Source organism: Apostichopus japonicus, chromosome 5 (assembly GCF_037975245.1).
Source record: "Apostichopus japonicus isolate 1M-3 chromosome 5, ASM3797524v1, whole genome shotgun sequence".
NCBI lineage: Eukaryota > Metazoa > Echinodermata > Holothuroidea > Aspidochirotida > Stichopodidae > Apostichopus > Apostichopus japonicus.
The window spans coordinates 5,820,304-5,842,681 of NC_092565.1; the positions used below are offsets into that span (position 1 = coordinate 5,820,304).

At 38.4% G+C, this 22,378-nt stretch overlaps 1 protein-coding gene across 1 annotated transcript in view; it reads left to right on the forward strand.

The window, feature by feature from the left end:
* The window catches only part of LOC139967439 (nucleoplasmin-like protein ANO39), a 55,984-nt gene extending 47,858 nt beyond the window's left edge, over window positions 1–8,126 (forward strand). The window contains exons 11-12 of the mRNA XM_071971227.1: window positions 6,719–6,793; window positions 7,349–8,126. Coding sequence (XP_071827328.1) covers window positions 6,719–6,793; window positions 7,349–7,399 — 126 coding nt within the window. The 3' untranslated portion in view covers window positions 7,400–8,126. The remainder of the gene's footprint in view (window positions 1–6,718; window positions 6,794–7,348) is intronic.
* Window positions 8,127–22,378: the final 14,252 nt, after the last annotated feature.

Sequence of the window (22,378 nt, forward strand, 5' to 3'; positions counted from 1 at the left end):
GGAAGGTGATGAGAAAATGACTGGGTATGGAAGCATTCTGTATAGTCAGCTCAGTGAACACTCTATCCTTCCATGATTCCTTGGGTTCCTTTTAGGGATGCACCGGATATCCGGTCCGGCCGGACTATCCGGCCGGATAGTGAGCAATTATCCGGTTCCGGCCGGATCTTTTTCAAAATCCGGCCGGATCTTTTTCAAAATCGGCCGGATCTTTTCCAAAATCTGGCCTGAATTATTCCTTAAAAAGGTGTTGGTATTAACTTAAATCAATGTAAACTATTTTCAAAAATTAATAAAAATATTCAAAGTACCTGTAAAGAAATATTAGGTTTAACATGTTTAATTTAATTTTCTCAATGGGTCTGACCTAAGATTTGCTCCTTGTTTCATACTTCTACTTCTTATTAATGATTTTCTTTTGTGTAATGAAAAAATCCGGTTCTGGCCGGGTTTTATCCGGCCGGATTTCATGTACTATCCGGCAAAATCCGGTTCCGGCCGGATCCCAAAATTTGGATCCGGCGCATCCCTAGTTCCTTTCCAATGACCCACCCCTCCCTTCGACACTAGCATTTCATCCCTAGTCTGTTCATGGCATTTTTCCCTTTCAAAAGAGAATATAAATAATGAGTTACTTTTTTCCAGAGAACAGGGAAATTGTTAAGGGAGAGCAAGCTGAGTTTTTGCATACCTAGTAGTGTTTTAAAGCTTGCTGTGTAAAACTGCAGGTTTTGAGAGAAGAGCAGGGGGGAGGGGGTAGGGGAGAGGTACCATGGATAGTTCAACAAGTCATGTGTAGGAGCACATATTGATTGAGAAGGGAAGCTAAATGTTTTATCTTGTGGTTTATATTTAAATCCAATACCGGCAACAATATGAATCGTATAATGAGGTAACACTCTACCGTTATAATGCTGTGTCCGGCTTACGGTTGGCAAACTTGTAAAACTGTTGTCCAATAAAGATTTCACTTTCAGAGCATGGGCATTGATTAGATGATACAGCACTGCCATTGTTCAATATAAAGCCATTTAAAACTCTGACCTTTGAAAGAGAGATCTGTATTAAAACCAAGGAGAAGTGTGAACAAATCTTTATTCCCACGCATGCATGGTGAACACTTTTAATAATAAAGACCAAATGATGGCATATTGATTGGCTGACAGGTTTGACATTTTGGGAATGTATATATATATATATTGACAGTTGACAAAAATAATATCATTAATATTTCCATTGCATAAGGTAGACTCATTTGTATAGACCCTCGGTACAGTACAATAGGTGTGTCTGTGTAGTCCCATTGGCTGCAGGACTGAAAGGTTTTGTTATGTGCATGAAGGAATGCTGATTGCTGATTGGTCAATCTTAAATGTTGGTGATACTCCAGACAGGATCATGGGTATTGTGTGATCTTTTGCTGTGATGCAATATAACAGGGTTTTATTCATATTTTATTGGAGAAAATAGTATACAATTAATATTGCAATGAAACTTTTGATTTGGCTGGAAGCAAAAAGTTGGAAAGAGTTTGAAACTTGGAATGTGTGATTATTTGCAATTTATTGATTTCAAGATGTTACTAGCACAGATGGTAGAAGCACTGGCATATGTCAATCTTTCTGTCCGTTTGTCTGTCCAGAATGGTACAAGATTTTTCAAGGATGGAGTAGATGAAACTAGCTTGTACATCCAATCACTGAGGGCCAGGCCATTTGTTGGAAGTTTTTTGGTGAAATTTTATTTTGCGGTTATTTCGGGTCCTTGTTTAAGAATCTAAGTATATATGTCAATTGCAAAATATTTCAAAATTCCAGAATGTGAAGTGGTTTCCACTTTGTATCCATTATTTTCAAAGCCCTCCTCTTCATAATTTGCAAACTTTTTGAAGTGTGTGTTCGGGTGTTCCTGGCCGGAGCAAGTTTTGGCACATTAAATCAATATAACAGGTTGTTTCTTGTGTGATTGGTTAGACTTTAATCATGGAGTTTGATGCAGCATTCATAATTCATATCGCAACAGATTCGGCGCAAATTCAGCACACGTTTTGGGGGCAGTCTTTATGTCTGGGAAACGTTAATTTTGTTTAGTGCGGTGTCTCCTCTTCGCTTCGGATGCTACAGTGCAGAAGTGAATATTTCTCTTATACTGTTACACTCGTGTGGGTTGTTATCTTTGCAGACAAGTCGTTCTGCTTCCAGCAATTATTTTAAGTTCATGGCTGTCGGTAGACAGACATCTTCCTCCCGAGGACATTTTGTCATCTCTTCGACGGCCGTCTGAAGTAAAAAGGACCAGTAAAATAGTCAGAATGCTATCCCAAATTTCCCAACGGTTTCTTTGGTGTCAAATACAAATTAGCTCACCTTAAATGTCAGCTCTGTTTCTCCACATATTTACAAAGGGATGCGTCATGGAGGGGAATCATTTCGCTTGAGGTTTTCATGAATATGGTATGAACACCAACGGTGTCAGTTTTTATTTTGCACTAAATGTCAATTGGGATTAGGTCAGGAACTTCTAAAAAAAAATACTGCTAATTTTGCAATGAAAGGAATATTTTCTAGAAAGTGCCTTTCAGAACATCTGCACTGCAAAAAAATACAAAAATACAATGTCAACAAAAGTCCTTTCAAACTCCCTTGCCCTATAAGCTTTGTCTGTACCTTTTGGATAGGTAACATATAGAGAATTGTACCCATGTTTAATAACTAAACAGTCAAGTCCACATTCTATGGAGCATAACTTGTTTTTTTAAGTTTATGAATTTTATTTCTCCACAAAACTAATGCAAAATACTTTGTTTTGTAGTTAATATAAACAGTGGGCACATGCTATGCATTTGACTTGTATAGCAATTGCTATGTACAGTACAGTAGGTATGTGATGCCAGAGAAACTCTACCATGTGAGTGAGAGGGAATAATGTGGTGGGAGAGAGGGGGAAGGAGAAAGGGAAGGCACGGGAAATAAAGATGGGAGAAGAGAGGGGAAGTAAAGACAATGGAAGGGAGATCACAGGCAAAGTAAGAGAGGGAAAAGGTAAAGGAAGGGATGGGATGGGGGAAAGATAAGGGAAGGAGGAGGGTGAAGACAAGGGAAGGGGGAGGCAGGAGGTATAAAGCTGGGGCAAGAGATTGGAAGCAAGGCAAGGGAGGAAGATTACAGGCAAAGTACAAGAGGGAAAAGGGAAGGGATGGGATGGGGGAAAGATTAGGGAAGGAGGGAGAGTGAATACAAGGGAAGTGGCAGGGTGAAGGGAAGGGGGAGGCAGGGGAAATAAAGATGGGGCAAGAGATTGGAAGTAAAGAAAAGGAAGGGAAGGGAGAATTAAGGCAAAGTGATGGAGGGGAAAGGTAAGGGAAGGGATGGAGAAAGGCAGAGAGGAGTAATGGAGAGTTAAGGTGGGTGAGGAGAAGGGGATATAGGCAAGGGAAGGGATTAAATGCAGGGGAAGAGAATGGGATTAGAGGCAGGGGAAGAGAATGTGATAAATCCAGGGTAAGGTGGTAAAGGCAGAAAGGGAGATGGTAGAGGTTTGCTAAAGAGTTATATGTATACAGTACAAGCTTATGCACAGACATATCAAAGTTACATACCAATAACATGACCAGCACCAGATACAGGGTCATCTCTTCCAAGACTTGACAGGAACCCCCCCCCAATAGGAACTTTAAAAGCATGATAGGTTTGCTAAAGAGTTATATGTATACAGTACAAGCTTATGCACAGACATATCAAAGTTACATACCAATAACATGACCAGCACCAGATACAGGGTCATCTCTTCCAAGACTTGACAGGAACCCCCCCCCCCCCCAATAGGAACTTTAAAAGCATGATAGGTCCACCACAATCACTTTATGGACATTATTAGAGACTTTACTAGATCTATACATTGCTGTGCATACATTAACATTACTAGTCATATAATACCAGCACCATACATCAATCTAGCCTCCTCCTGCAGTAACTATATACACTACATTGGTTAGCAATACTGTATATATCAGATTGAATGATAAAACCACACTTGATGTGTTAGATATTGATAAGCATTAATGAGTATCACATCACATTTGATGTAGTTAATCCTTGTTTTGTGGCAGCTAATATGACAGTTAATGATATACAAGATAATTGGCCAGTAAATGGACACCTGGGCTGCTGATGTTTGAGTTGAAGGTTCATAGGGTCAGGCATGTGGCGGTTATCCCCACCACAAAACCACAGGCATGGAATTTTGTGTGTGTAGTTGGCCTGCCTTTGTAGTTTTATTGTCACTACAGTGTCCCGTTTTTATCAATAAAGTCATCTTTTAAAAATAAATCTGTTTGCTGAGAGTAATATTGTCATGTAACCATTTTTTTTAAATATTCTAATCTTTCAATTTATTATAATATTTGAAAGTGTATGGTACTGCAAGATTATATGTGACATTCCATAAATCTTCCATACATGTGGAAGCATCCATCATGTCTAGATTATAGTCCCAGGTCTGTTAAGTAATTGCTTATTCCACCTAGGTGTGGCTATGCGTTCATTAAAGTTGACTATCTCCCATGGGGGGGAGGGGGAGGGGGTCTTATCCCAGAAGAAAGAATATAGACATGAAGTGTGTCTGAGACATACATATCACATGAGGCTATAAATTTAAGGTCCACATGCAAGTTTGTGCTAAATAAATGTTTTGAAATTTTTCTGTGGAGTGTACTTCCCCACCCACCTCCCCCCCCCTACCGTCCATGGATCTGCCCCTGTATTCAGATCTTATTTCAGGGTCATACCCATCACCACTAGTGGGCCAAAACTATTTATACATAATATTACAAGGCATGTAATATTGGAAAGCTAATTGATGTTTTTGATGATACGCTATTTTTCTAAAATACGATTCATTCCAATTTTTGGCAGTTCCACATAATTTGCTTATCATCCCATATGTAGCCTTGGCAGCACGATTTTCTTTTTCTACCCAGACAGATAGCTAGCGTGATGTTTTCTTTTCTGTAATCCGAAGGTATTTAAAGAATGCATCGGAAACCGAATATATATTTCCGATTTTCCGTTTACTCATGTTCCCTGAAGACCCAGAGCTTTATTAAGTCGGGACGCATAGTAACGAGGCAATTTTAGCTTCCGTTTCTGTTTCATGGCTCCCAAAGATGTGCTGCTGCTGTATGTATGTACCTTGTTACAAGTGCAGCTGAGGGATTCAGCGTTGAATGTTTGTATAACTGAACAGCGTCTCTGTTTAAGCAAGGTGTCGTATTCTGTTTGATTGTTGCCGACGACGACCAGCCATTGCTCCGGCAGCCATTGTGGCGTTTGAATGTAATGATTTTTAAGTCAGGCCTGGGGGTATGTAGATGGGTCGTTGGGCGTGAGCAGTGCCTACCACCCTCGCTCCCATTGTTGCGGCCGGTTCATGTTTTATGTACGTTGAACTTCCCGGGAACATCTCTCAGCAAAATAAAATACCTCGCAGGCAGGCTTAGGACATCCTTGTCAAAAAGTTTTTCCACTCGATTTGAGAAAAAAGTCTGTAACTTGCAATATAAATTTCTGGCAGCATTTTAAAGGTTAATGTTTTGATAGTTGGTAAGCTGAATAGCTCTTGTCATGCAATAACCGTACCAATGCTGCTGTCAAGCACATAATGGGAACTGTTACAGAGGTTTAATATTGTCACTATATAGTTGGGTATCAACACAGTTATTCTGCTCATTGGAGCAGATGTTAATTTAATACCCACATTTACAGCCGGTAAACGTCATAGAATCATATACTAGGAGAAAAGAATGGAGGCTTTAAAGCACTTTCTTGCAGTCTTGCAGCAAAATCATTGTACAAACATGAATCTTTTTAAGAATATGAGCCGGCCATTGATATCAACTGCAAAATATTGAAGTTTTGAGGCAAATGAACAGTGAAGTGAGCACTTGGGTTTCAAAAGCCTTACTCGCTTCCAAAACCACGAAAACTGTTCTTAAAACTCAAGATCTTTAAACTTCAGCACCACTCTGTAAATTTTGATTGTACAAATGTTCTATAAATAATTCAGGGCACTTTATACGGACTGTATTGAGATAGTTCCCAGGTCTTGAAACTGGATTTTCTCAAAGGAAGGAGGAATCTGTAAGGGAAAGGAAGGGGAGGAGTAAGTGAGGGGGGAGGGTAAGTGAGGGGGGAGGAGTAAGTGAGGGGGGAGGGTAAGTGAGGGGGTTGTTTCTTTTATTTACACTTTTGGTAACTATGCTGTTTGCAGACTAAAATGTTCAGAGAACCCCCCCCCCCCCATCTTGGATAAAGGATGCATCCATGTGTGAAAATGATTTGTTCTGGGAGGGAAAGACAATGACATACTGTATATTTAAAAAGTTTTTTTTCAGTATTGTAAAGTATTATTAAAGTATGGTAAAGTAAATTTCACTTCAGGCTTTACACTTCATAGACATAACTGTCCTGGAAATTTCTGAATCTAGATCAGTGTCTTCAAGTTCCGTAACTTGAGAACTACTGTACCGGTGGGTTTAGTGGCATTGCTGACCAAGTGCTGCAAAAACCCTAACTTTTAAAATGGTACACATTCAATCATATCAATTATGAAATTTTATCCTCATCTTCATTTGTTCTGTTGTTCTTACCTTCTTTAATCCTTCCATACTGCACTTACGTTTCTGTCATTTGTGTGTTTTTGTTTGTTTTATTATTCACAGTCTCCCACAAAACCCAAGAAACAGATGAAGTTTTCAAACCTTGTCAAACACACATACAAGATAAATGACGACAAGGTGAGTGATCCTCTGGAAGAAATATTTGAAAGCGAGAGAATCCCCTGCTTTAAGATTTTACGAATTATTTCCAAGCAAAGGATTCTGTGATCATTCTCACACGACTGTAAAACGTAAAGAGTTCAAGACCCTTTTGGTCGCTTTTGTTTCCTCTTAATTATCTTAGAGGGTGACAGAAATCATATCCTCTGTCCTTGGTTGTTACTATTTTGTGGTGAACACTGAACAGTCTTGCTTTAAAAGAGCAAATAAATGTATGCCCAAACAGGTTTTAAGTATGAAGCAGAGGTAAAAATATTAAGCATTGTTCCAATAATGGAAGATGATTGAAAATAGACGACCCACTGCTGTTGAAAAGCCTAATACCAAGCACTGTGAACGAGCGAAATTTTGCAATTAATTGTGCGATCTGATTCCATGATAGATTACTGTACTATTCAAGTTGCCTCTTCTTTCTTCTTTCCCCAAACTAGGGAGGAAAACAGAGGCTGTGTCTTTTATATCGAACCTGATTGTATTTATATTCCCTTAATACCTCTGATTTTTTTTGTATAGGTATTGGGAGAACTTTGGACTTGGTACAAGGACTCTGTCTTGAAGAGTTAGAAGCAGCTTCTATCCTCCCCCTTCATCAAACATCACCCCCCACCCACATCTCCAGGGATTATGCCACAGCCACTCTCTTACGGCATCTCGTTCTCGTGTCTACGACCAGGAACCACTGACCACTACGTACCTGTGATATCTACAAGCTGTATAATATGGACTGATTACCAGAGTTACCTTGCCTATTTCTTCTTCCAAGTCGACAGGACTTATCAGGGATAAGCCGAGAATTGTTTTGTAATTTCCTTTCATCGTTCAAAGAGGTTTAGAATCATGATCAGTATCCTGTCTCATTCATTCCTGTTTTTCTCTTTGATTTATTTGGTTTTTTTGTTGTTTTTGTCTTCTTCAACTGACAAGGAATTGTGAACCCTCGCTCCTCTGTGACAGGATTCCTTTAGCTATCGTTGGGCATTTCTTATAAACCATGGTCGTTTAGCTGAACAGTACTTCCACAGGATGTAATATCTAAGCATTAGATATGTTAATACTAACAATGTAACAAGCTGCTTCATTGACATAGCCACTCGGAATTCAGTTACTATATACATAAATATCTGTAGTTACGACAGCCTAGATAAAATAGCTCAATCCTGTGCCTAGCTCCTTTAATGAGCACCACACAACCGCCTCTTTCCTCCGTCCTAGAACCAACTGGTAACGTGACAGAAATGCTTACTGATTCACAGTTGACCAATAGTTGTAATAGAGGACTCTCTGTGGTTATGTAACATCTTCTCCATTCCTCTCGTTAAATTATTCAATTTACAATCTTCCCTTTAGTTCCCTATCTCCTCACAACTACTGCACACTTGTTCTACATTGGCAAGGGTATCACATCTATATATATATCTATATATATGTATTTCTAATTGGATAGAATTGTAATACTTAGGTTTATACATTGAGGGACTTTGGGTGTTATTAAATCTTGTCCATTTTGTCTTGACTTGATTTCTGGAGGATTAGGCTTAATTAAGGTCACCTTCTCTTTGTCATGCATCATTTTCAAGGAAATGTAATGTCATGGTTATATTGTTACACTGGTTTTCTAAGCCTCTGCTTCATGTGTTGAATAAAATTTTCTAAAAAAGATGAAATCTTGATGACTCTTGCAGTGTTTTATTGATAAATCTCAATCTATAATTCATGATCTCCTAACGGAAGGTTGTCTTAGAGACAGTTAAGGTTTATAATTATACAAAATTTGTTGTTGACTTTTATATTAAGGTAGGGTTAATGAGGCTCTACAACCCACGACCAAAATCAACAGCGTGCGCTTTCATATCGGTCGTATCTAGTTCCGCGTATCTTGACGAGCTGCACTCTTTGCACACAGGTCGTAATGGTACCATGAGATGATCTTCAGAAGTACACATACAATTTGGTTCATAACTATTGAAGAAGAGATCTTTTGAGCCCTGATTTTTTTAAAGTTTCGAGTCAAATTTACTGTGTGAAGGACCTTAACTTGTTTTTGTCTGAAAGCCCATTTGTCAGTAAGCGAAACAGCTCAAGTGGAACCACGAACTAGTCGATCACCCATATGCGTCAGTATGCAAGTTCACCCGGCGTGGTAGCATGATTGTGAGCCCGGGCAGGCAAACATGTTACTTTTAATTCAGAGACCGTTAAGAATTACAGATCAGGCATGAAAGACCGCACCCTCTGTAGCAGACACTGTATAGCCCTTGCATGATGTGCACAGTGTACACTTGTGTACACATTACATGGATTAGTTAGCAACATTACAACGTCACATTCTCACTTCATGTTGAGGTTGTAAAAACAGACTACCGTGACTACATACAAGGGTATTATTTCCTTTTGACTTGTAATGTCAATGCACTGTATGCAAGATTTAGAGGCATTTCCACATAAACCTGCTTGTTTTGTGGTCACATTTATAGCACACCAGTGACCCTTTAGTACTTCCTTTCCATAATATCTTGTTACAATTACGGATTTAACTGTGCATGCTATTTGCTCCAGAATAGCTCTATATTTGTCACGTTCCAGGAATGTATGTACTGCTTCCGGGAATGGAATAGAATTGTTACATCAGGAATTACATTTATTACCCAAAGAGAAATCACATGATTTCATAGTATTCAATTGTATCTCACATTTGACAAAATTTGACCTTGATCTCAGTGTACTATCGGTATTGGGTCATCTTTTCTCTACAATGTGGACTCAAAACGTTGATGTTAAAGTTAGGCCGGTGTAGACCTTTTGTGCAGACAAGTATAGGATATTTCATCATTGTATAAAGTACGTTTGAGGTCTGCAAGGGAAATCACCCCGTTTTCACAAAAAGACAGAAGTTGTTTTCCTCCCAATAGCTTCACCACGCAGTGTTTTATTACTGAATGAGATGTAAATATGAACATGATACATCGACAATCCTACAAGTGGTTTCATGAAGTCATGTGACTCTGACAGCCCACAGTACCCTTCTCACCGTCTTAATTAGTTAAACACTCATCAATTGATCTTTTTGTAGAAAAACTTGCATCTGTATTTTATATAGCTTTAAGCAAATGATGGCACCCGAAGATAGAAGGGGGTGGGGGGAAGGGACTAGATTAGAATTCCCCTTTGAACCACACTGATCTTTATACACCACGTTCCGGCGATGTTCATACCCCTGTATATTATAATCGTTGAAAGCGGTGTCTACACTTCGTCTCACCTTCCACCAAACTGTCTACATTATATGTGGGGGCATAGCCTTTCTTTTCAAGGTGGTTCAAAAAAATATTTTTGGGGGGGGGGAGTTTGGGTCAGACAAATATTTGGGGCCTAGTCACCCCTCCCTCTGTGACTACGCTACTGACCGTATGAGAAGTATATGGAAAAGAACAGTTCGTGTAAACCTATGAAATACATTATGAGAATTTTAACTAAATTTATGAGCAATTTGTGCAATCGCAAATTCGTCTCATCCTCCCCCATCCCCATCGTATTTTAATCCCCCCCCCCATCGTCGTCTCCGTCCTCCCCGACCCCATCAATGCTATTCTCAACGCACGTTCAGTTTCTTAATTGGTCAGTTTTCCACTCGAAAAATTAAATCGTCACCCAGGACATCATTTTCAGCAAATAATTCTGTTATAACATAAACAATCCCTTTCTTTGCATTGTTAAAACGTAGTTAAACCCCGTTTTGCATTGTCAATGAGGGGAAAGCGCAGAATCATGAAATTTTCGCGTCAAAAGTAGTGACATTATAATGACGAGCTGAGAGCTTGTAAGCAATGTCATCCCACTCCCTTCCCACCCACACACACGCACATAAAACTCATTGTTCACTTCATTATCCCGTACCCGGATCTTTTGTTTTCGAATTGAGAAAATAATTTGAAACAATGGTTCAATACAGTGGCGGAGCTAGGGGTATTGGCCAGGGGGGCGAGAATGGTCTGTAGGGGCGCTTTCGACACTATCTAAGCGGAGCGCCACCACAGGTTGGCGCGGAGCGTACAGAATTTTTTTGAGTAAAGATACTCCCTAGATCGACGGAAATGACCCTTTCCGGGCCTTACTAATATGCAGATAATGTGACAAATGTCAATAGATAGATGAGAGCGCAATAAAAAAGTCAATCGCGAATAAGTAAAAGTGGTAAAAAGCTAAAAAGGGCGCCAGCAGTCCATTTGAGTCCGTCAGGGGGGGGGGGTGGGGGGGGCATCCGCCCCTGACTGTATGGACGCTCCGCCACTGGTTCAACAAAATCATTTGGAAAATGGCAACGTCCTTATCTCTGTCGCTCATGCATGGGAAAATAAAAATGACTTACTGATACTTGCAAGTCGCTCAAAAAATTGTGAAATGTGAAATTAAGACAATCGATTTCATGAATCTATCAAACATGACTTTTTGGATGTCGATTCTATTGACAATCAAAATGTTAAAATATATCAATGACCTATAGTTTGCATTGACATAACTTACCTTTTGTTTATAAAAGGAATATGTCGGAAGTTTATATATATCTATTTTTGTATTTTAACGTGAAGAATCGAACTTTGTTTTCATAAAATATGTATTTTTCAATGTCGATTCTGTTGACAAGGAAACGGTTACATTTAGGTTACATCTAGGCCTATTAAGGACCTAAAGTTAACACTGACAGAGAATTTCCCGGAATGTTGGCTTAAAGTGTTTGTAATAAATTTGCTTCCATGCACGTATATACTGATGAAGCACAAGCGTAAATCTAACCTAAAGTCACAAATTCAATTAATGTTACAAAACGGAAATAGCTCGCCTCAGTTTTATATCATGTGACGCAAATACAGAAGATGTCATGGGTCATATTGCACTTTCGTCGCACACATATTTTTTTTTTAAGTAGGCTACTATTCAGAGAATTAAAAGCGGGCAAATTGTCCCAAATATCCCAAGGAGCGCCGAAGTAGACTAGAATGTTTCGGTAAGAAAATGGATCCTCATGCGGATTTCAATGTGTAGCTAAGCAGACTGGGTAGGCCCCCTATATTTGTTTGGGGGGGGGGGGCTCGGGGAAGGTTAATCATGATAGGTGACAACACTGATGCACTTTTTCAAACTGCTTAAAAGAGGGAATATTGTCCAAAGATGCGCCGACAGAAGACTTTCATCTCTTGCTAACAGTTTTGGTCTAATGTTGATGTTCTTAATCAGATCTGTAAATGACTCGGGAAGACAAGTAGTACAGTTAGACACCAGGAAAGTACAGTGTATTTTCTTTCATTTTCAGTGAGAGGACGAGGGAGAGGGGTTGATCTTAACAATTCTACAAATATTACAAAACAAAGATGATGAGTTATCTCGTTATGTAACGTATATACTTGTTTACGTGAGCGTGTTTAAATGTGTGTTTGTATGTCGTTTATTCCCGGGTTAAGTGTACGCAAGGAAATCACGCGGAGAAGCTGGCTACATTTTTTTAAAAAAAAAATCATTTTATGAGTGACTTTACTTCTCTTTTTATCCGATTTCATATCTTCAGGCATTTAAGTTAGTTAAAGTGACATTAAAATTCATTTAATCACCAAGTATATATCTTCAATCGGGGAAAGTCATAATACTCGACCGCGTAATTATGATGGTCTTCTTTAAATTTTTCCAGTGATTTCACTCTGCGCATGAACGGATGACATCATACCACGGCTTGCCACGCTCATTCCACGGCTGACTATGCTATGGATTAATGCCTTATACGGAGACAGCGTTAATTCACGCAAGAATTCAGTATCCTTTACAGCCGAAGTACATATAGGCCTATTCTGCAATTTTCGTTCTAGCCACGTTCGATATTGTCAGTGCCACAAACCAAAAGGAGAATATAGTATGCAGCATTGATTATTCTTTTTGAAACTTATAACATAATATTCGTAATTTAAGAACATTTTGTGTTTATTTATTATTTACCATTTGGTGACCATGCGTTTTGTTTAGATATAGCCTTCTATATTTATATATATACCTCCAAGGGAGAAGCTATTAGTAGGCGGTTATGATTAAATTGGTAACATTTTTTATCGGCAAGGACTCCACATTTATTAGTCACGGTCGAATTAATGAGTTTTGAAACGCATCAAACAAACACTCATTCAAGCATGAAGGTGACTTCATGATGACGTCAGAACACGCCGTTGATTACGGCGCTGATCATAACTCAGACTGGAGCAAGCAGAACGGTTTCTCCTTTCGCTAATTCAAGTAATTATGAGCAGTTGACAGCTAATTGTAATTTCACCGCCTACATGTTCTTATTCCACAAACATGTCCGTATATCAACTCCCCCATTTTCCATTTTTTCCAAGACGAAAACAAGAAAAAACACCCATCTTGAAACATACTTATGATCTATTTTTGGTGTCATGAAGTAGTTCTAAATTATACAAGAATGTAATGAGTGGGATATAGGCCTGTCTTATGCGTAGAGATGCCTAATTTAATTTACTAGGAAAACACATTAAGGCATTTTATTGGATATAATCGTCATTTCAATATTTACAGCTGCAGATTACGTCATACGTTCATTAAACATAATTAACCAGCAGTATATGGTGCAGGAAGCTAGTCTCAACTAGTCTCAGTATATATATATATATATATATATATATATATGTATATATATATATATATATATATGTATATATATATATATATATATATATACACACACATATATATATATATATATATATATATATATATGAATATATATATATATATACATGTGTGTGTATATAATCTCATTTTATATATTCCATCTACGTCAGAAGCTATTGACCAATCGAAATGCCCATTCTTCATTAAAAGGATGTCAGTGCACACTGATGCTTGCTCGTATATATAGCAGTGTATGGACTGTGAGTATAGGTGGAATGATGTCTTGCATACCTTCTGTTATTATATTTAATTATGTACTTCATCGCCAGTACTTTTAATGAAGAAACCTGCAGGGTAGTATGAATTTCAACGTATAGGCTAATATTAAGCTCACTTGCTTGCAAGAAACTCACTAAATCAGCCAGTGATGAAGTTTGGCAGTCCGGGGTCGACGATGAATTTTCATCAGCGTGAGGAGGGAAAATCCTAAATTGATGTGCTCGTTTTAATGTGAAGGAAATACATTAAAAGCAACTCAATTTACTAAATGTACACCGAAAATTGAATTAGGCAAAATCATAAAGGACACTGACATTTTGTACACGGGTGGCGAATGCGGTTGCATATAAAGCTATGTAATGCCCTGATTTTTTTTCTTTTCTTTTTTCCCATTATGACGTATTTCACGTTTCTCATGTGAACCAGCAGAAGAAGAAGAAGAAGAAAAAAATGGTATTAGCTTAGTTAACGTTCTCAAGATTTTGTCGAAGCATAATAAACTGGCTTTGATCAAGAGCTGTGTCACAGGGTTTGAACAATTAACCAATTATCTTTCACACCAAACGTGGCAAATATGGAAGATACCTTAGACAAGGTGTATCACTCAAAAGGTACCCGAAAAATTTCTGTTTAGTTCCCATGAGAGAATCACAGGGATTTTTATTTGATTTCTTTGTTTCCCCTCATTCCTATGCTAACTTTATAAAACGTCTTCTCGCTTTCCTTTTTATTGTGTGTATTATACTTGCCGGTGTTAACTGGTAGGAATCTTCCCTTTAACCGTATTAACACCTCACTTAACCTGTTGATTTCATCTGGTCGGGGTCGATTGTACTTCGGCTTTCACGGGCGTGAGATAGGCCGGTTGTCGGAGGGTTGATCTGCGCGCACTTTAGAAGGTGCATTGGTCCATGGTGTCGAAATTGGTATTTCAACATAACACCTACAAGGATCAAAAAATAACAAACAAGCTTTTGAGGGGAGGATACAATTGTAGCACTATATACCAATATAGGTCTTATTTTGGAGACTTCATGTAGTAAGGGAAATTTCCAAAGTATACTCATTTCCAAATTGTGTTGATTGAAACGTTTTCAATCTTATATTTGACTGAAAGTTTCAATCTTACATTCGACTTTCATGTCGGTTTTCGATGACGTTATATGAGCAAAGACACGTGTTGTAAAGCCGTAGGCTGTATCGTGCAGTGGTTGTCAATTTATTTTCCACTCGGGCCAGAGAGAAATATTGGTTGGAGCTAAGGGCCAGAGGGTAACCAAAATCTCACTGTATCTAGATTGAGTAATGTGGAAGGTTGCACTGTAAGCATGCGCAAATCTAAGACTTTAAGTACTATAACATTTAAGGGAGGAGATTTGATTATATTGTTGAGGACACTGTTTCAAAAAACTGGCGCTAAATTAGAGGGCGCTTTATTTGGTGTCGAATAAGTCATCCCCAACGTTTTCACTTTCCAGCGCAAGAATGACATACATATTTTCACGGGGTTCTTACGAAAAGAGAGTGAAATGCCCGTTAGCCATTTAGATCCGTATGCATATTTTCGCGACCATACAAGAAAGAAAAAAACGACTTGTAAACAGCAAACGATTCAATTGAAGAGTTGGGGTTTTGAGATTCAGATACATGAAGGTGCTGTCAGTACAATAGGTGTGTAGAGAGGGGGGTGGGGGGGGGGGGGTTTCGGGAAACCAACAATTTGGAGGTAAAAACGAAACACAATTAGTTTTCGTGTAAACATGTAAGGGCATATTGATTTTAGCCTTTACACAGTCACCAATGTTAATTGTTTATTTCATATCGAGTCCCTTTATAAAAAACATCACTGTTCCATAAATTTAGTGGGTGGATACTAGATACGGTACAAGTTTTGGAGAATGTGGGATAAAAATTCACGGTAATAGCTCGATGAATCAATCCAGTCATTGCGAAATCAAAATGAGCCTCCTTCCGCTCATGACTGTGCCCATACTAACCCACTTTCCCCTTCTTTTTACTTCAGTCGCTAAGATCCTGAGACCTGAAAGTACCTTATTCTATAGGAAAGGTCTTTTTTTTTTATTCTTCTTATGGCTTACGAAAATAGAACTAGATTTGCTGTAAATCGATGGTTAGAATTGCGTGGGAGTCGGCTGACTAGTTGAGTCACCGGGTTTTACCAGGAAAGGTCTCCTTTGTCCAGGGGCTGCCCAAGATGAACCCGATAGGTGTCACGCAAGGTCGATCCTTACATCTCAACAAAAAAGGAAAGGGAAAAAAAGCGGGAACCTTTGTTAGCAAAAACGGAAAGAAAAAGAAAGATCGACGAAAGACAAATCGCAATGGATTCTGGGTACGATTCGGTTTCCTTTCTCGTGAAAAACCGCATATATTTGAACAAAGATCAATGTGTAACAATTTGAAAATCATGCACCCTTGTAAAATATTGTCATCATATCAATGATAACTCTATAAGCTTATTAAAGATTTGAAGTTCCATCCACAGGATCGAAACTACTCCAACAACAAAGAATCAACTATATGCGCTTCAAAAGTCACATTTTCTCGGAAACAAAATTCCTCACACTATATATGACCTACAAAAAGGTTGTTTTTAATCCGCAAAACCATTTCATTGTATACCGTACTACATTGATACTACAAGACGTATTTTAAAGTTCATTCTTGTCTAGGGAAAACAACCGATCTTTTCAACAACAAAAAAAGTCGATTGTCTTGTCCATTACACACATGAGCTCAAAGTTTGGTAACGTCTGATTTTTTTTGGGGGGGGTTGACATTTTCAAGATCACGTTTGGATTTCCCAACATGAACCATTAGGCTGTAGTAAATTTGAGTTGCACATGCGCAGTTTGATCAAGTAGATGCCCCTTCCCCCCCCCCCTCCCCAAAAGAAAACTTCGGCGATCCCTGCAGTATTGCAAAGGCGTTTATTGTTTAAATAAATGGGAGTAAGTCATTTGAAAATCAAATAATTTTTTTTATGGTATGATTTTACAATAGGCCTACAGGATCCACAAATCCACTTCTCCAAACTTAAAAGCGCAATTTTCTCCGTCGTTTCATTAGATATTAGGCTAAATATTTGCACACAAGGAATTCGTTAATGTATATGGTTGTATTTATGTAACCTGACCCGGAACTACAATACGCACATGCGTATGTTGTCGACATTTGTATGTTGTCGAAAATCGTGTATTGTCGAAATTCCAAGGTCAATTGTCGGGTCGTATGACGTCAATCCGTTTTTAAACGGCACATGCGCATTGAAGAATCCAAATCTGAAAGGTATCTTAACTTTATGTTCATCTTCTAAAGGTCTATTCACAATCGCTTTAGTATAATCTTTCAGATTGTTTGAGCCAAAACAAGGCTCGCTGATGTCATACTATGCGAACACCTACCACCTTTAAAGAACACGCAATCCCGTAGCTATAGAGGAATCCCTATAGTCGGAGGGACACAACAAAATTTGAAGGAGGGGAGCAATACTTGTGTCCTGAAGCTGTGAAGATTTTTTTTTTTGGTACACAAGATGGTGTCACAAAATGGCAGGGGACACATTTATCTTCACCAGGGGGTGGAGGCGTGGGGGTCGGACGGAGGAGCATGCTCCATGTGCCTTGTATATTTAAATTTGAATGAATATCAACTACATAGAGTTTTGTACCTTTGCACCTCATGACGTTTAGCCGCCCTCCCTGTCCCAAGTCCAATCTTCACGCAGTCTTTTCTCGCCAAATGTCTTACAATGTGAACTGTCTTCACTGACAGTTCACTTTACCTTTCTATTTAAAACGATCAAAGTTGACAGTACTTAATATCAACCAATCAAGATAAAGCTATATGTCAGAGGAGATAGTTTTGTAACTTTTGATTTCCAACCCAGGCAACTCATTTCAAATAAACGAGCAATAATTCTGTTTGCTGCAGTTTCTATTAGAAATTTGTTGTTCTGTTATAATAATTAACCGCCTACTCATGACACAAGCCAAGTTTCAAGTTACTCTTCCAACGTCATTAGTAGTAGATATTTTGTTTACAGAAGATTGTTTTCTCAAGTAGGGAATTGCGTTCTTATGATATTTATATATATATTTGCCCAGTGAATTAAGGCTTTCTATCTATCGCTTTTCTTTCATTTTTTCTCATTTCTGCCTTTTAAAGTTTATAACAGTTTATACATAAATAATCTGCTCTTTATTATAATCTTGATCTTCTTCGCAAGCCTTTTAATTAACAAACATTTTCTCATCAAAGTAAACAGCATTGGCATAAACATCATAAATTTCTTTGTAATACTGCCACAAATTGCCTCAATCGAGACCCTCTGACGTCACTGATTGAAATACTATGACGTCATTTCACCTGCTAGTTTCGTCGCTTCTTACTTGAACAAACATGGCCGATATTTCTGAATAAAGAATAGATCTAACACCTATTGTATAGCATTCCGTGGCGGATTCTAGCTATTTGCATATAACTTCGCCCGACAGATGCCTTTGTTTGGGTCAAATTAAAGAGAGCCATCCAAGTTGTTATTCGTCAAATGAAGTATTGGGGGGTAGTAAACAAGTCCTACAGGAGCCTACTGGGTTCAGTGACGAGGCACTAGCTTTGGTCCTGTTTGCTTGTATAGCAGAATTTCTCCTAGCGGGGGGCGCCGTCTCTTTTGGAAAACAGATGAATGAATTTGTCGAATGTTTTGCCCTACTTCGATCGTTACCAAATAAACCGCATATTGTTATCGAGATATCTGTAAATATGACCGCTTCAGCAAGGATAATATTATTATCGAGGTACACTGGTCCCACGTCTCGGGCGGGGCACCTGTTATGTACTGAATTCTTGTCACGGAGAGGTGATACACGCGATCTCGTCCTGGGCGGAGGACGCGTGCAATCCTGAGGGAGAAAGGTTGAAGCACTTTTCAAAGATATGGTATACAGCATATTATCAACAGTAGATCAAACCACGGTTATACGACTATACAAACTTGATAAGAACACATCAATGAGGCGAATGGGGTTTGGGGGTTGGTAAGGGGGTTGTTAGAACAACCGTCCTTAGGAGGGGGTAAGATGTGGCGTTAACTTCCGGCGAGGACGTGCGTTAGATTTCTTTCTTCAAGCTTTAACTTACAAAATTAGTTCTAAGGTAACCAAAACTTTATACCACGTTTGCCATGTTGATTATTTCCTCACCTAACCACAGGGAACCTACCGTAGGGAAAAGTGTCTAAGCTAAGGACTGTTTAGGTTTGTAACTCGCAAATTGGTACGCACTCTTCAAGTTCAAGGGTGGGCGTGAGCACAGAAAAATTGTAACTCGACCTGCCGACTAGCCCTCCCCAATCCCCTACCCCATTCGATTCTATACCACTGACTGTAATTTTTCTTACTATATTTAGGTAGAAAAACACCACGTAAACTGTACGTGATATTAAACAAGCGAAATTTGTTATTGGAGCGTCGAGTTTTTGACTAGATAGTTAGACAGTATTTGCATTATTGTCTCAAATTATATTTGCCCGACAAAAAAAAGGACTTTAAAATGATAAATATCATATAAATTCCTTGCGAACATAATTGATATCATTTTGAATGCAATACTACAGAAATCACGTGGTAAAACATGATTTAATTCCAGTAACCAAATATGTTGTGTATGTGCGGTTATTGTACTCCACCCCCCTCCCTCCCCACCCTCCCACACCAAAACATACAAATTTAATTGCAGACTTAGCTTTCAATTTGGTTTCAAACCGTTTCTTTCAATTCCTTTTAGAGTGAATTCAAGAATTTAGTTCATGTGTTTGTTTTCCTTTTCTTTGTAATCTATCGTCTTTTGTCTACGGAATTCCTCCAGCATTCTTATAGTGCATTGTCTGCTTACAAGTTTGTATACTCTGAAACAGAATCTCAACTTTGTTACTCTCCAAGTAGAGTGGTGCGTTGAATTAAACAGATCGCATAGATGATATACAACAGTAGCCTAACCCGTTCTATTTACTCACACGCTAACGGTAAGTACAGTTTGAAGAAAAAAAATGTTTGTTATCTTTGGACTTCAAATTAAGTTGGTTCAGCTTGCAGGAAAAGTCAATGTAATTAGTCTAAAAAAAAGGTTAACTTGGTCCTTCCAAGTATGCAAATTGCCGTCACATAGTTAAAGCAGAGTTTGGCTTACGTTATTTGATAAACCTCCAATCAATGATTGCTAAAGTCAAACGGCGGCTCCTTAACAGTCAATCAGTGTGTATTCTTTCGTTTATTTAAGACCGTAAACTGCGGCCATTAATAGGTTGTGTTTAAAAGCTCGGTTGGATTTGACGCAAGACAAATATGATTTCATTTGGTGAAAAATGCAAATTATGCTAGGAATGCTCTCGACCTTTGAGTTACAGATTAAACGTTATTTCCTTTGTCGTTCATATACAGGAGGTTCGCGGAATTTAGAAAAAAACCAATGTCAAAACTTGGCTTGTTCCATTTCTCTCGTGGGGTTGCGTCAGTAGTAATATCCAAAGTGACCGATTCGTCGCGCTCATGGTGCACGATGAGCATAGGCTATTTAGGCATGTATGCAAGTGGCCGCCAGGCTGCTGACAAAACGCAGAATCGCATGATCCCCATGAGCTATCTCGAACTGGGAATATAATGGTCATTGAGTGAATAAGTATTTAGGATGGAGCCACGCGCCTATGTATAAAAACACTTGAATAAACACAATACAAAAACAATGCAAAAGCAAAACAAAACAAAAAAAGACAAGCAAAACAAAGCAACAGATGAAACCACAGTTACCCCCTTCCTGTGGTTTGAAGTTTATTTCTATTATTTATATGGGCCACGTATCCCAACCAAATAGCGGCGTTAGAAAAAGAAAGTAAAAAAAAAACCGGTTGTCATAGTTATACAAAAGAAAACCAAACAACGCGGTCCGTGGTTTCAACTTTGGACTGAAAACCAGGACTACCTATAATTCAGATTTGTATATTTTTCAGTAACCGTAACTTATATTAAATTTGAAAGGTATATACTATTCTTTTGAAATTGTAAGTTTCGGGCTTATGTTACCGCTGGTTAATGGCGTCAGAGAAACTATAAAATTACGGCACTGGCTTCCGTCGAACACCGATGAACGATCCGGAGCTATTACTCGACATGAAATGATTTTCAAGTTATGACGGAAATACAAATAAAAGGGCAGCACGTACCCCGAAATTATGATAATCGATTCTGGGGTGACTTGGAAGTGGTAGAAAAAAGAATGAATTTAACATATTTTAACTGAAGGGCATAGCTGAAACCAATAAGAGACAACTGAGGCGTTTTCCGCCGTAATGATATTTTGTGTATTTAATGTTGTACAATTATAGGCATACTGCCAAAACACAATCATGACGTCACCCCTTTAATACTCTCTAGGTTACCTTGGCGATGGAACCAGTGGCTACCATTGACAGTTCCGGTCGGGATAAACGTACACGTGCTGCAACACAATTTTACAACTATATGCAACGTACAGCTACATAGTCGCCTACTACCCTGCGTTATGGGATAAGGGAATTAAGTTTAACCAAAACAAAACCCATATTTACAGTATCAAAGTATGACGTCATCACATGACCAGACGACCCATCACCTTTAAGCAAACAGACCAATGAAAGATAGACCGGTCACAGAGAGGGTTCAACAGACGATTATTAAAACACAAGATATGGATTATTACTAGACTTCTCTTAAGTGCGTTTGTCCTTCTCTACGTCTCCTACCATGGGTGCCTGTTCGTCTCGTTTCTTATCAAGACAAATAAAAAATGTTGATCTTAGTTTTTAAAATGTTAAGTGATAAGTTATAGATACGTTACTGTTCATCTCCTGAAGGGCGGGGGGGGGGGGTGCGATCTAACAACAGTTGGCCTATATAACTATATAGTGCTATAATACGGTGTTGGAGTCACGCTGGACCGACAGCATCTATCATGGAGGGTCGTATCCTAAAATCGAGTGATAATCTTATTTCAAAATCTCTTAAAATAAATCGCATGAACATGTACCCATAAATCTGTCATCGTGGGCTTGTCAGTGATGACGTCTAATTTTTTAGATGGGAAGGTTTGGTGGTACATCCTATATATATATATATATATATATATATATATATATATATATATAAATATATATATATATGTATAGCCTATATATATATATATATATATATATATATATATACATATATATATATATATATATAAATATGTATTGATATAATTGCTCGTGTTAGGATTCTTTGATCATGATTGTTACACCAAATAATATCAATCGTTTAAAAATATCCTTGCAAGATACAATCGGATTATCGAAAAGACCCACGTAAGTCGTTTATTCTACGCGCACATAGTTCTGTAATGACGTCATTTCTCCTAGCTTATAGATATATATTAGGGTTATAGGTCCGTAAATTCCCTATTTTGTGTACACAGGAGACCACAATCTTGATCGACTCGGTCGATAAAAAAAAATAGTTTTCTTGTTCAACTCAACAGAACCTTGACACAATTTTATATCTC